Raw genomic sequence first — 14,698 nt, 5'->3', positions numbered from 1 at the left:
AGTTGTACGGTTACATAGCATCAGTGTGGTCATCAGTTGCTCAGTAGGTAATACAACTAATAACTTGGGGACCAGGAAAAGTAACCCAGAATAGCATAGTATGGGTTTCAGTGATGCTGACATGCCTTGAACTCCACTCCCCATGACGACAAATGAGAAGCTATCCAGGAATGTGGAAGAGGAGATATGAAGTCTTTCCCATATCAAGAGACAATGTCTGGGAATGGCTACTGCTGACCTTGGATAGTTGCATAAACATTATTTGATTTTTTTTTTTTTTAATTACCCATGGGCATGGCCAATGGATAGCTGCCAAACTTTTAAACTAAATGTCATGGTTCTGATAGAAAGGAGGAGAAAACATATACTCCTGCTATCTAAAAGGGTATCCTTGAAACACACAGTACCTGTATTCCATGGTTTTCCTTAATTTTATAGTAGTGATAAAACTCCTTTACTTAAAAATCTTCAACAATTCCTTTCTGAAAACAAAAACTCCTCGACATGTCAAGAGAAATCCTCTTGAATGTATTTTCTTTATTAACTTTCCCCTACTTTGATCTCAATAAGGCAAAACTTTTTAGTTCCTGCATTACAATGTATTTTTGTTTCTATACCTTTGTTCTTGTTTCCTTCTGAAATGTCCTTCTCCATCTTCTCCACTGGGCTAACTTTTACATGTCATTTAAGAATTCCTTAAATATTACACTCTCCAGAAAGCTTTTTTGGACTCTCTTAGGGTAGGATTCTGGAACATCTCTAGCACTATGATTTTTATTAGTTTCTTGATGAGTCTATCCTCCCAAGAATGTGAGCTCACTGAATCTCCTGCCTTAGCACTGTGTCTGGCACATGGCAGATACTCAGTGAAGGTTTACCAGCTGAAGTAAGTAATTATTTTGTACCTTGTTGATAGCAGGATAACATCCTCTGGATGATTTCTGGTACTGGTATGCCTAGGTAGATGGACAGTTGATGGTAATCGAGGGAGATATTCTCAATGGGATTCTCCTTCACTTTCTCAATATCCTCTTGCTTCATCCCAAGGCGCAGAAGAATATCTGAAACTTTTTTCCAAATTGAATTGAATTGTGACTCAGTGAGACCATTCATCAAAATCTCACTAAGGAGGATATCCCTGTATTTGCACAGCCTCAAGATGTCTGCAGACTTAGAGAGATCAGAAGATGGTGGTTCCATATTCCAGCCTTTTTTGGGTGCAGGGAATACATTCAAATGTTTTATGAGAGCTAAGAGGAGGTACAAGTCAAACTGTTTGGACTGTGGTAGCTCCTTGTTTGGGGGATAAAGCAGATGCCATGCTCCACCCAAAGGGTGATTGGTCCAAAGATGGTTGTAGTAGGGTTCCAGCACATTCTTGTGTATAAGAAGCTCTCTTTTCAAAAGAGGGGGTGGCATAGCCTCATCAAATATTTGCCGGACAATGTCAGTACCAGAAATGATAATTATATGAAGCAGGTGATAGAAATAATTATAATCAAGTTTGAAGATAGGCATTTCATCTGAAAATGAATTTTGAGAAGTCAAACATTCCGCATTAATGCTCTTTTTCTATGTGGTCTCTCGTATTACATCCTAAGCTCCTGTAGGACAGGGACTATTCCAAAAGAATGAAGTCGAACACAGTGCTTTGCCACAGCCAGTGCTCAACAAGCATGCTGCTGTCTAGCTCTCAAAAAATCCCAACAAAAAACAATATATTCCCAAGCAAAAGAAATCACAAAGACTAATCACCACAGAAGCCTTTCAACCATCCAGGGTTTTGTTCAAGTAAATGAGCTCTGGCAACCAAATGGCATAAAAAATATTAGGCCTTTGAAAATTCTGAAGATTGTCAAGAATGGTAACTGCCAGTGTTTAATTATACTTTATTTAAGCAACTATATTTTATTTTAATCAGCACTGTCCAGTAGAACTTTCTGTGATAAAAATGTTTTAGATTTGGTCTACTAGCCACTGAACACCGGAAATGCTGCTTTTTTGACGAACTGAATTTGAATTATATCTAATTTTTCTTAATTTAAATAGCTGCATATGGCTAGTGGCTACCATATTAGACAATACAGAACTATTTCAAAAAACATAAAGTGACCTAATGCCTTACTCTTCAAAGTGTAGTCCACAGGCCAGCAGTGGCATCGCTACAGGAGCCTGTTAGAAATGCAGAATCTTAGCATCCCTCCCGCCACCGCCCCTAACCCAGAGCTACTGAATTGGCACCTACGTTGTAACAAAATCACCAGATGATTTAAATATATGTTAAAGTTTCAGACACACTGACCTCATGATGATGTTCTTACCCTCTCAAAAAATAAATGACTAAGTTTATTAAGTTTATTAAGATATTTCATCAGTGAAATGGAATAAAGCATGAGAATGAACTACTTTGTATTTTTCTGGCTTAATATCACTTCCGAAGGAGGAAAGTAGACTGAGGTGAATTAGAAAGTAATAAGAACTTGATATATGATGGTGTATTTTTTGTATGAATACCCAAATACATATTTATCATAAAATGCAGCTTTATTATTTTATCCTTCATGATTCTATGTTTCAAGAAATTTTAAAACTAATATTCTGGTTTGATATACTTGACATACACCATGGAGGCAAGCAAGGTTACAAAGCAAATGACCCAAGGAGCTTTCTCTCGGCAGCCAAATAAGACACTGGCTGGGATCAAGAACATTCATTTCCCCCTAGCAAGGACGACTAACACCAAACTATTCTTCCATGGGACTAGGAGCCCTAAAGTATCCAAGTGCTGAGAGGCTGGCATTTCTTAGCATGCTCCTTAACAACTGGCACCTAAGTTTAGACTACATGGCCTTAAGCCCAAAATCTTCATGCCTTCCATTTAGCTCTATTAACAGGGAATGCACAGGAGAGGAGGCGTTGGTAGGGAACACCTGCTGGAGTCCAATCTCAGTGTGTAGTCACAGCTATATACACCAGACCTAGCAGACTTCTCTACAGGATGCCAAGGTAATATAAGACCCATTTACCTGCTGATTTCTGTCCATGAATTCCAGCCTATGCCAAGTGATGCTTACTTAGTGTAAACCCAAGCCCAATGAATGATAAACATAAACACATGGTTGTTAATGGCATGATACTGTACAGAGCAAGTCAAAACTTTTAATACAGTTTTTAAGAGGAGGCATAGAAGAATAAAACAGTACCTTTTGTACTAAATTTTAAACTGATCTTCGGCCTTATATCAGTATCAGTGATTTTCAGAGACATTAACTTTTTATAACTGCAAGTAGAAAAAAATTAAGTTACAGTTAATACCAAAGTCAATCAAGATTTCTGGCATCAGCATGGCTAAGTAAGTGAGCACTTTCTTCTCCTGGAAAAACTTAAAAACAAAGAAGAAAAAGGAATGAACAAACAAAACCCACCAACAATGACAACCCACACTGTCATTTTCATTGGAATTATGAGACAAACAGATCTGCTAGATTTATATCAAGAAAAAAAAAATCATGGGACTAGCTTATTCGTAAAAAGGCTGCATGGCAGCAGAAACATTGTAAAAAAACCCCAGCAAATCCGTAACTCCTTCCAGACCCCCCTCCAACATAACATCTTTCTACCAATCACTATTCCAAGGAAATTCAACTCATTCAATGACTAGTGATTTAAAAAAGAAAAAAACAACAAAAAAGGAACAACAAAGAAACGAGCATAACAGCAATACAAATAACTAGGAAAAAATGAGGTTAAAAGTAGCAAAATTTATTAAATAGACGAAACACTAAGTAAATGTTGCCATAAAATAGATGAAAAACTTGAGACTTGGCACTGAGATGAAATCTCCCATAGAAAACAAACAAAAATGGGACAATACCACCACAGAATGTTTGTTTAATAAGGACAGAGATTTTGGTGATGCTTGTTGTTAACTGTTTTATCTCCAGCACCATAACACTGCCAACCAACCACTACACTGGAAACATTTTTAACTCTAACAGTATGAAGTACTGGTGAAGATACTGAGCAAAAGGAATTTTGGTGGTAGGAGTGTAAATTGGCAAAACCACTGTGGGAAACAGTTCAGCAAAATCTAGTAAAGTTGGAAGATATGGACAGATGGCCTACCAGTTCTACTCCTAGGTATAAATTCTGGAAAACTTTCTGCACATATACATCTGGAGACATGTCCAGCCATGTTCATCATAGCACTGTTTGTTACAGCCATAATTCAGAAATAACCCATATATCTACCAGTGTAATTAAAGTAGTACAGCCTTACAATAAAATTATAGCAATGAAATGGAAAAACTGTAAGAATGCATCACACAAATAGTATATAGGTAAGCATAAAAAAACATAAGTATCAATAACTACAGCAAATTTATATGGAATACACATTCCAATTTAACAACAGACATTGTCAAGTTGGATATAAAGAAGCAAGACCTATGCTGTCTATAAAAACTCTCTTTACCCCACGTCCGGCTCCCTGCTCACCGGAGAGCCTGCTTCTCCCTCTCCCTCTGCCTGCCACTCTGCCTACTTGTGCTCTCTATCTCTCTGTCAAATAAATAAATAAAATCTTTAAAAAAAAAAAAACAAAACTCTCTTTAAATACAGACATATACAGGTTGAGGTAAATAAATGCAAACAGATATACCATGCATATATTAATCCAAAGAAGATAAAAATGACTAACAGGTACATGAAAAGATGCTCAACATCACTAATCATCCAGAAAATACAAATCAAAACTACAATGAGATATCACCTCACACCTGTTAAGATTAGCTATTATCCAAAACACAAAAGATGATGAGTGTTGGCCAGGATAGGGAGAAACAGGAACCCCTTTGGTGGGAATGTAAACTGATACAGCCACTATGGGAAACAGTATGGAGGGTCCTCAAAAAATTAAAAACAGAATTGATCCAGCAATCCCACTTTTGGGTATATATTATATATCCAAAGGAAATGAAATCTCTAGCTTGAAGAGATACCCATATCCCCATGTTCACTGCAGTATTATTTACAATAGTCAAGACATGAAAACTATAAATGTCTAACATGGATGAATGGATAAACAAAATATGATTTACACACACACACAGGAATACTATTCAGCTATAAAAAAGACGGAAATCCAGCCATTAGTGACCACATGGATGAATCTGGAAAGCATTATGCTAAGTGAAATAAGCCAGATAGAGAAAGCCAAATACTATAGGATATCACATATATGTGGGAGCTAAAACCCCCCAAATTCACAAAAACAGGAAGTGAAATAGTGGTTGCCAGGGATGAGGGTATGGGGAAAATGAGTAAGGGGGTCAAAGGGTACAAACTGGGGATCCAATTCCAGTGTACAGCACAGTGACTATAGTTAACAATACTGTTTGTATACTCGAAAGTTGCTAAGAAAGATTTTTTTTTTTTTAAGATTTTATTGATTTATTCTAGGGAGAGAGAGAGAGCATGCATGTGAGCAGGGGGAGAAGAAGAGGGAGAGGCAGAGAGAGAGAATCTCCAGCAGATTCCATGCTAGGCACAGAGCCCGACATGGGCCTTGGTCTCATGACCCTGAGATCACAACCCCAGCCGAAACCAGGAGTCTGACGCTCAACTGACTGGAGCCACCCAGGCGCCCCAGAAAGTTGATCTTAAAAGTTCTCATCACAAACACACATGAAAAATGTTAACACATCCATCACCTCACACAGTTAACTAACCTTACTGTGGTAATCATTTCACAATACATATACGTATATCAAATCATCACTTTGTATACCTTAAACTTATATAATGTTATATCTTTAAAAAGCTAGGAAAGCGGCACCTGGGTGACTCAGTTGGTTAAATGTCCAACTCTTGATTTCATCTCAGGTCATTATCTCAGGGTCCTGGGATCAAGTCCTGTTTGGGCTCCACACTCAGCAGGGAGTCGGCTTGAGATTCTCTCCCTCTCCCACTGCCTCTCCACCCAACCCTCCCTCTCCCCGCCACCCTGGGCTCATGCACACTCTAATAAATAAATCTTAAGTTTTTTTATTTTTAAGACTTACTATAGGGAAAAAAACCCAGCAGCAATATGGAAAAAATAAATAGATCATGACCAACTGTTATTTATCCCAGGAAAGCAAGGTTGGTGCCCCATCTGGTCTGATAACAGCATTTCAAAATAAGTGAATGTAATTCAGCATATTAACAAATTAAAGAATAAGAAGAAAACCATATGATCATCTCAACGCATGCAGAGAGCATTAATTCAATACCCATTCATGATCAAAATTTTCAGAAAACCAGGAAAACAAAAGAATTTCTTCAACCTAAAAAAAGCTCAACTATAATCTACAGCTAACAACATACTAAATGGAAAAAAGTGGTCTTCTCTCTAAGATCTAGAAAAGGCAATGATGTCTACTCTTACCACTTGTATTTAACATTGTACCAGAGGACCTAACCACTGCAGTAAGTAAAGAAAAATAAACACAAAGTATATTAATTGGAAAAAAGAAATAAAGTTGTCTTCAGCCACAGATGATATGATCATCTGTAGAAAACCTCAAAGAATCTACAAAATGCTATTGGAATGATTAAATACCAAGTCACAGAATACATGTTCAGTATATACAATTCTATATAATAACTAGAAATTAAAATTTTAAAAATATCATTTGCAACAGCATAAAAAAACAAATAAATAGGGACAATCTGACAAAATATTTACGATAGTGTACACAGAAAACTATACAACATTCCTGTGCAACATCAAAGAAGATATAATTAAATGAAATTATAGTCCATGTTCATGGATGGGAAACCTCAATATTGTTAAGAGCAAATCATTCCTAAATTGATGTACGGAGTGAACATAATTCCAATCAAAATCCCAGCAAAAAGTTTGAAAAATTTTATAAGGTATTTCTTAGATTTATTATAAAACAGCAAAGGATCTAGAACAGAAAAAAATAGTTTTGAGAAATAAGAACAAAGTTGAACTCACACCACCTAATTTCATAAGATAATACAAAACCATAGTAATGAAGATAGTGTGGTATTGGTAAATGGACAGATAAATGAATGGAGCACAAAAATGAGTTCAGAAGGACAATATATATAATCTATAGATTACATATATGTATATAGATGTGACAGAATGAACCTTGACCCTTATTGTCACACCATATGCAAAAATTAACTTGAAAATGGATTATAAATCTAAATGTAAAACCTAAAACTTCTTAAACTGTTAGAAAAAATATAGGAGAAAATCTTTGATATGGGGGTGGAAAAATTTTTCTTAAAAACACAAAAAACATTAAGCATAAAAGAAACATAAGACTTCACTGAAATTATTAATTTGTGCTTTTTGAAAGATAAGAAAATAAAGATATTCCATGGGCTAGGATAAAATATTTTTAAAATACATACTAGATAAAGAACTTTTATCTGGAATATACAAAGAAATCTTATAAGTCAAAATAAGACAAACAATCCAATGAAAAAAATGGGCAAAAAATTAGAATAGATAATTCAGCAAAGAAGATATATGGGTGGCAAACACATGAAAAGATATTCAACTTCATTAGTCATTAGGCAAATGCAAATTAAAACCACAATAATACACCACTACACACCTGCAGAGAAACTAGAACTCTCCAATATTGCTGGTGAGAATGGTAAAATGTACAGCTGCTTTGAAAACCATTTGGAAGTTAGTTTCTTTAACCTTAAACATATACCATATGACTCAGTACTCTTGCTCCTAGGAATTTGCACAAGAGAAATGAAAGCATATGTCTATACAAAGAGTATATATGTGAATATTTATAGCGGCTTTATTCATAATAGCCCAAACCAGAAACAACTCAAATGTCATCAACTGTTGAATGAATAAATAAGTTGTGGTACATCTATACAATGGAAGACTACTCAGCAATAGACAAAAATAAACTAGTGATACATGCAATAACATGGATGAATCTCAAAAGCATTATGCTAAGTGAAAAAGTTCAGATGCAAAAGACTTTCCTACTAAAGGACAGTAAAAAGCAATACTATCAGAAAAGATATTATATAAGTGGTTACCCAGGTATAGAGGTTGGGAGAGGGGAATGACTACAAAAGAGATTTGGGGGAAATTTTGGGAAGATAAAAGTATTCTGTATCGTGATCATGGTAGTGGTTACCCAACTGTATACATAGAAACTCATTTAAATGTTTACTTCTAAAGAGTTAATTTTACTGTATATAAACTGTAGCTTGAAAAACCTGACCTATAAAAAGAACTTCAGTGTTTAGAAATGCATTTATAAATGGCACTTTTATAAAGAAGAGCAAGAAAAGGATGACTGTGATGGTTGGGATAACAGTTACCTAGGGAGAAGATGAGGAGTTGGGGAGACAGGCACAGTGAGTGCTTCTGGAGTGCTGGCAAAATCCTATTAACTTGGGTGGGGATATGGGGCGCCTGGGTGGCTCAGTCGTTAAGCGTCTCCCTTCGGCTCAGGTCATCATCCCAGGGTCCTGGGATCGAGCCCCGCATCGGGCTCCCTGCTCCGCGGGAAGCCTGCTTCTCCCTCTCCCACTCCCCCTCCCCCTGCTTGTATTCCCTCTCTCGCTGTGTCTCTCTCTGTCCAATAAATAAATAAAATCTTAAAAAAAAAAAAAACTTGGGTGGGGATACAAAGGTGTTTGCTTTATGATAACTGTTAAACTCTGCATTTGTATTTTGTGAGCTTTTCCTTATATATATTTTAGTAACAATAAAGCACCATCCTGTTATTCATTCATAAAACCCCATGAAGTAGCTCTTCCAGTTTGGGTACTGAGATCCGGTTACGAGAGGATTCTCCCACAGAAAACAACTAAAGAACCTGGGCGCAGCTCCCTGAGGCACTGGAGAGTAGAAAGAAAAGACCAACTCTGCTGAGAGAGTACATGCTCAGGGGAGAGGAGGAGAGGGCTGGATGAAATGTTGGTAAGTTCACCTATCTTTTTGAGCTTTTAGCCTGGGGCTAGGTATAGCCTCGTGGAAAACAAAAGTCTCCTCGACTGCAGGAACCAGAAAATTGAAGCCTGGGAACCATGGCTACTGAAGAGAGCGGGGGAACCCCAAAAGAGTCAGAGAAGAGATCCCCAATTGTTTCTAGCCAGACCTCTGACTGCCGAACCACACATGTATGGAACAGACTCAAAGCAGCTCAGGTGAAGGCAAAAGATCCGAACTGAGACTGGAACCACCATCCCCCAAAAAAGAGTTCACAGTTCATATCCAAGTTAATTGACTGTCAAAATAAAAGTAACATACCCATTGCAGAATAATGGAATTCAGAACCTCTACATCTGTCATATATTCATTGGGTACCAGCTATATGTCTGGCACCCATATGGCATTATGCTATGCACTAGGAATATACTAGTAAGCAAGATAAAGTGCTTGCCTTCAAGGAGATTACAGTCAAATGGAGAAGATAGCCAAGAAAGTATAATAAAACTTAGTACAGTTGACCTTTGAATTGAACATGGGTTTGAACTTATACATAGATTTTTTTTTTTTTTTTTGGTAAATTCAGTATAAATGTATTTTCTCTTTCTTACAATTTTCTTAATAACATTTTCTTTTCTCTAGCTTTTTTTTAACAATACAGTATATAATACATATACAAAATATGTGTTAGTTGGCTGTTTATGCTATCAGTAAGGCTTCCAGTCAACAACAGGCTGTTAGTAGCCTGTTAAGTTTTGGGGGAGTCAAAAATTACATGCAAATTTTTGATTGTGGGGGGCAGGGAGGGTCAGCACCCCTAACCCCTATATTGTTCCAGGATCAATAGTAAATTTTTTGATAGAAGAAGTAAAGGAAACATGTGATAGATACACCTAACCTAATGTAAGTAAGTCTTTCCAAAAATTTTAATCAGGCAAAGCCAAAGGAGTAGAGTATCCAAGCAAGGCCTGGAGGTCCAATAGATGGCATACCTAAGAATTAAAAGAAGCTTGGTATAGTTGGTGCATAAACAGAAGAAAAGAATGACGAAAGAGGACACTAGTGAGTGCAGCAGGAACAAAGTCATCTAAAGAGCCAACCGAAGAAGTCTGAACTAAATTAAAAGCAATGAGAAGCCTCTGAAAGATTTTTAAACAGAGAAGTGATATAGTTCAATTTTCATTTTTGAGAAGTGTTCTTGATGGCTATGTAAACAATAGAAGTGAAGAAAGGTAAGGCTAAGGACAAAAGGCCATTTAGAAGCTGTTTCAGAATTCCAAGTGAGAAATAATAACTTCATTTAGTTTAATGCAAATGTAGGGGCAGAAGTAAGGAGGCATTTACAACATTTTCAAGAAGCTGAATTGACTGGACTTTAAAAAATTACAGAGCAGTGTTGGGAAGAAAGATTGCAAGTCCATTTGTGGGCATGCTGAACTACAGATATTTTGGGAAAAAAGAAGTGGAGCTATTTAGTACACCAATAATAGATCTAGATTTTAGGAGTGGAACCTGTGCTAGAGGTAAAGACTTGGGTTTTCATTAACTCATGAAGGAAAACTGATGTCTTAGATATCAATGCCATATTCCTGGTAGACTGAAAAATGGTAGAAATTTACACTTGCAATAGAAGAAAAGAGAATCAAAGAATTAGGAGAATATTTTATATTGAAATTTCTAATTTCAATAGCAATAATGCTCTATACCTCTTTGAGTTCCCAGCTTATACTATATCTTCCTCTGCAATATAGTTTTCTCATCGAAGAAATAAGAAAATTCTAATTGTCAGACAAGCTTGGAGGACTGGATGAGTTTTGAAAGCTAAGAGAAAGTTTTTATATCATAACAACCTGATTTAAATAACTTTAAGAAAAATATGTTTTGTTTTCAAGAAAGGATTATTTTCATACTTAAGGGAAAAGTATCCACCTAATTTACTCTTATTTACTTTAGAATTTAAATGTCTACAAAGTGGGGAGAGAGGGGGAAATAAATGTCAACCAAATACAATTTTTTCATACAGCTAATACTACCTTTAAACTTAATGGAGCTCCAACAAATGAACAGAAACAGAAAAAAGCAGCAAGTAAAAAATATATACATGCTCAGGAAAATGAATATTTTATTTCAAGCTTACCTTGCTCCTAAATTTTCAATGGTTATATATTCATCCTTTCTCACAACTTCAAACTGCAAGTGATGGAAAAAAAATAGCCCTAAAGTAGTTCAATTTTCAAAATTCTTTAGTGTTACTTCTTAGCCTTAATATTTGAAAAAAGACAGTGAGAATAAAGCTATAGCAGCTTTAAAACAAGTAAAACAGAAGTAACAAGGTGAGCCATAAGCAATCCTAATCAAACAAACTAGAGTTGATCTGAAAAAGCAATCCTATTATATATCAGTATAGGATTTAAATGCTGAATCTGAAATACAAAAATATACATATGTAAAGAAAGAAATAATACATATTTCTAATTTTGGTCTATTTACTTATATGCTGAAAATTCAACAAGTTATTTCATTAAATAAAAAAAATTAAGTGGATACCATTTGAGTATGTAACAGGTACAGTATGTTCTACAGATATATTCATGGGAAGATGCTCACAGACTAAAAGAAGTTCAGAAAGTCTAAAATTATTTTTAACCTTGGATGGCACAGAATTAGATTATCATTCTCAGTTTATGACAGACTTTCCTCATTGGTACAGCCATTGCCAGCTTTGTCTCTCTCCCTCCCTCCCCCGTGTGTCTTTATTTTTAATTTTTTTTTTTTTTTTTTTAATTCCTAAGGACCACATAAATAGTACTTTGGAGAAATCAAAGCAATAGGAAGGTCAGAGAGCTTAGTCATCATCAAAGAGAAAAAATATGACTAGAATACCATTATTATGATTCTCAAATCTGTTTGAAGTAAAAAATACCATTCCAGTGAAAGCAAGCAAAAAAATAAGAAAAAGATACTCACCAAAATTTTAACAATTCCAGGTACATCACATTGTAGCATCCTTACCATGTCACCTGTACATCCTTCCTTCAAACATTTTTTCCCACTAAAGGTCTAAAATTATCAACAGAAAAAACAAATAACCAACATTTGCATCAACATGGATGGAACTGGAGGAGATTATGCTAAGTGAAATAAGTCAAACAGAGAAAGACAATTATCATATGGTTTCACTTATTTGTGGAATATAAGGAATAGCATGGAGGACATTAGGAGAAGGAAGGGAAAAATGAAGTGGTGGGGAATCAGGGTGAGACGAACCATGAGAGACTATGGACTCTGGGAATCAAACTGAGGGTTTTAGAAGGGAGGGGGTGGGGGGATGGGTGAGCCCAGTGATGGGTATTAAGGAGGGCATGTATTGCATGGAGCATGGAGTGCTATAGGCAAACAATGAATCATGGAACACTACATCAAAAACTAATGATGTACTGTATGGTAACTAACATAATAAAAAAAAAAATCATAAAAAAATACTAATAGAAAAAATATAAAAGTAGAAATAGAAAAAAAATCACTAATGTGCAAATCTGATTAAAGTTAAAAGCAGATGTTGCTAGATGGTAAAACAAAAGATGTGGATAAACATTTGAGAGTTAGCTGTTTAAAGATAGTCCATTTCATGTATCAATGGATTTCCTATTTAAAATGCATGATCACACTTTTCTGTCTCATCATTTCTACTTCAAAGTCTTCAAGTACCAAAAAACAGCCTAAAATGTATTCACTGCCCCTAGGGAAAGCAACTTCAAGTGAAATGTACTGATTAAGCAAGTGTAAAAAGGAATACTGAATATCCATCAGATATATGAGGATTCCAGGGAAAAGAATAAAAACGTTGACTCCTTTCTCTGGTTCTGAACTTGCTATTTCCCCTGGTTAAGTTATTTAGTTTTCTTGTACTTCTTTTTCTGAGGTTGAGCTATATTGATTGCCCTAACAATCAAAGAAAGTGAAAAGTATTCATATGTTGCTTAAAAAAATGAATAACAACACTTCACACAATGATTTTTAGTGTACAATGCAAGTTCACGTTTTATCTAGTAATCCTCACAATCTTAAGAAGTAGGTAGTACTATTCTCACTTTATGGTTTAGAAAACTGAGTCTCTGAATGATTAAATCACCAGCCTAATGTAAAAAAAAAAAAAAAAGAAAAAGTAAGTGGCTCAATCTGGACTTGAACCCAGATCACCCAACTCTATATACAGTGCTCTTTCTACTATGCCACAATTGCCTTATAAAGGTTTTCTGTTGTCTGCACAATATAAGCACTCTAGAACCAAACAGTATAAACCCAACTTATGGCCATTAGCTCACTAAAGAGTAATCAATATAGAATTGGGCTTTGGATTTCTACTTTCATAAGAATTTAATTTAGTTATATTACTTTAGGTAAATATAATTACAAATATATGATTGAAGACTATAAACTTTATTATTTTTCTCTATCCCTTAAAAAAGAAACTATCCTAAAATTGTATATGTCCTTTCCATTTTTTTGTTTAGCAATTATATTCTTTGATTCTATGTCTTTTATGTGAATACACACAATATTTCTATTTTTTTAAATTTTTCTTTTTTTTTTTAATCAGAGTGTGTGAGCACAAGCAGGGGGAGTGTCAGGCAGAGGGAGAAGCAGGCTCCCTGCCAAGCAAGGAGTCCGACGTGGGACTCAATTCCAGGACCTTAGGATCATGACCTGAGCCAAAGACAGCCACTTAACTCACTCAGCCACTCATGCATCCCACAATATTTCTATTTTTAAGAGCATAAACTTCTAAAAGGAAGGGAACAAATTGACAGAAATTACTAACCAAAGCAACTAGTAGAGTATCCCCTGCAAAGATGTGTTTAATAAATGGTGATGATGAACAAAGAATAATGAGGAGAAGAGCATCAGAGACATTAGGGAAAGAAAAATAGAGTGAGAAAAAAAGCAGAGGATGTGAACAGGAAGAAATGGGATGGATAAAGGAAGAAATGCTGTAAAGTTTTGAAGGAAAAACAAATACCTGATCATTTTCACCTGGATATTTTAAATTCTTGAACTTTTTCCAACAAATTTTATGGAAATAAACACAGCAGCTTTTACTGCACATTAATTGAAAAAATCCCTGGAAAAGACAAAAGTAAGCTGTTGATATGGAAATAATAATTCATGTAGGTATAGAAAATACTACTGTAAGTCTCATTCATTCATTCATTCATTCACTTATTTAGACATGAACACCTTAAGTGACTTTCAAAATTATGCTGTAACTAGGTGAATTTTACATGGCATTCAAAATTTATCAACAGATCATTAGTAATCAAAAGAACTTTATAAGTCATTTTTCATAGGTCCATTTTTTACATCACTAAAGACAGAAGCATTAGGACAAAAAGAAAAGGCAGTGATGGGAATAAGCCAATGTAATATTTTCCATATACTGACACATATACTGTTGTTCTGATACAACAAAATATCAGAAATTTGATGAGTGACCTTTTTAGAGGAATATGTTATCTACCCCTCTTCACCTCCATTTTTACATTTCTCTTTTCCTCCAGCTCCAATTCCATACCATTTTCCCCTGGCATCTCTGTTAACAATCACTAGACCTGATTTGCAATATTATTAACAGCTACTGTATTATCCCAAGGTATAAATTTCTAGTCCTTCCCAGTATGTACTCCCTGGGAACTACAGTCCTGCTTCCTT

At 35.4% G+C, this 14,698-nt stretch overlaps 1 protein-coding gene across 8 annotated transcripts in view; it reads right to left on the bottom strand.

Annotated features, from left to right (window-relative positions):
- The window catches only part of DZIP3 (DAZ interacting zinc finger protein 3), a 95,271-nt gene that overhangs the window by 39,482 nt on the left and 41,091 nt on the right, over nt 1-14,698 (bottom strand). For 6 of the 8 annotated variants that reach the window (XM_032406494.1, XM_032406489.1, XM_032406490.1 and 3 more), the window contains 5 exons: nt 14,010-14,111; nt 11,957-12,049; nt 11,127-11,179; nt 3,204-3,280; nt 906-1,523 (listed from right to left, as the gene is read on the bottom strand). In XM_032406494.1, coding sequence (XP_032262385.1) covers nt 906-1,523; nt 3,204-3,280; nt 11,127-11,179; nt 11,957-12,049; nt 14,010-14,111 — 943 coding nt within the window. The remainder of the gene's footprint in view (nt 1-905; nt 1,524-3,203; nt 3,281-11,126; nt 11,180-11,956; nt 12,050-14,009; nt 14,112-14,698) is intronic. The other 2 variants (XM_032406495.1, XM_032406497.1) reach the window with 2 other exon arrangements.

Source organism: Phoca vitulina, unplaced genomic scaffold (assembly GCF_004348235.1).
Source record: "Phoca vitulina isolate PV1807 unplaced genomic scaffold, GSC_HSeal_1.0 scaffold8, whole genome shotgun sequence".
In the NCBI taxonomy this organism is placed as follows: Eukaryota; Metazoa; Chordata; class Mammalia; order Carnivora; family Phocidae; genus Phoca; species Phoca vitulina.
This window is presented reverse-complemented; position numbering and strand designations above follow the sequence as displayed.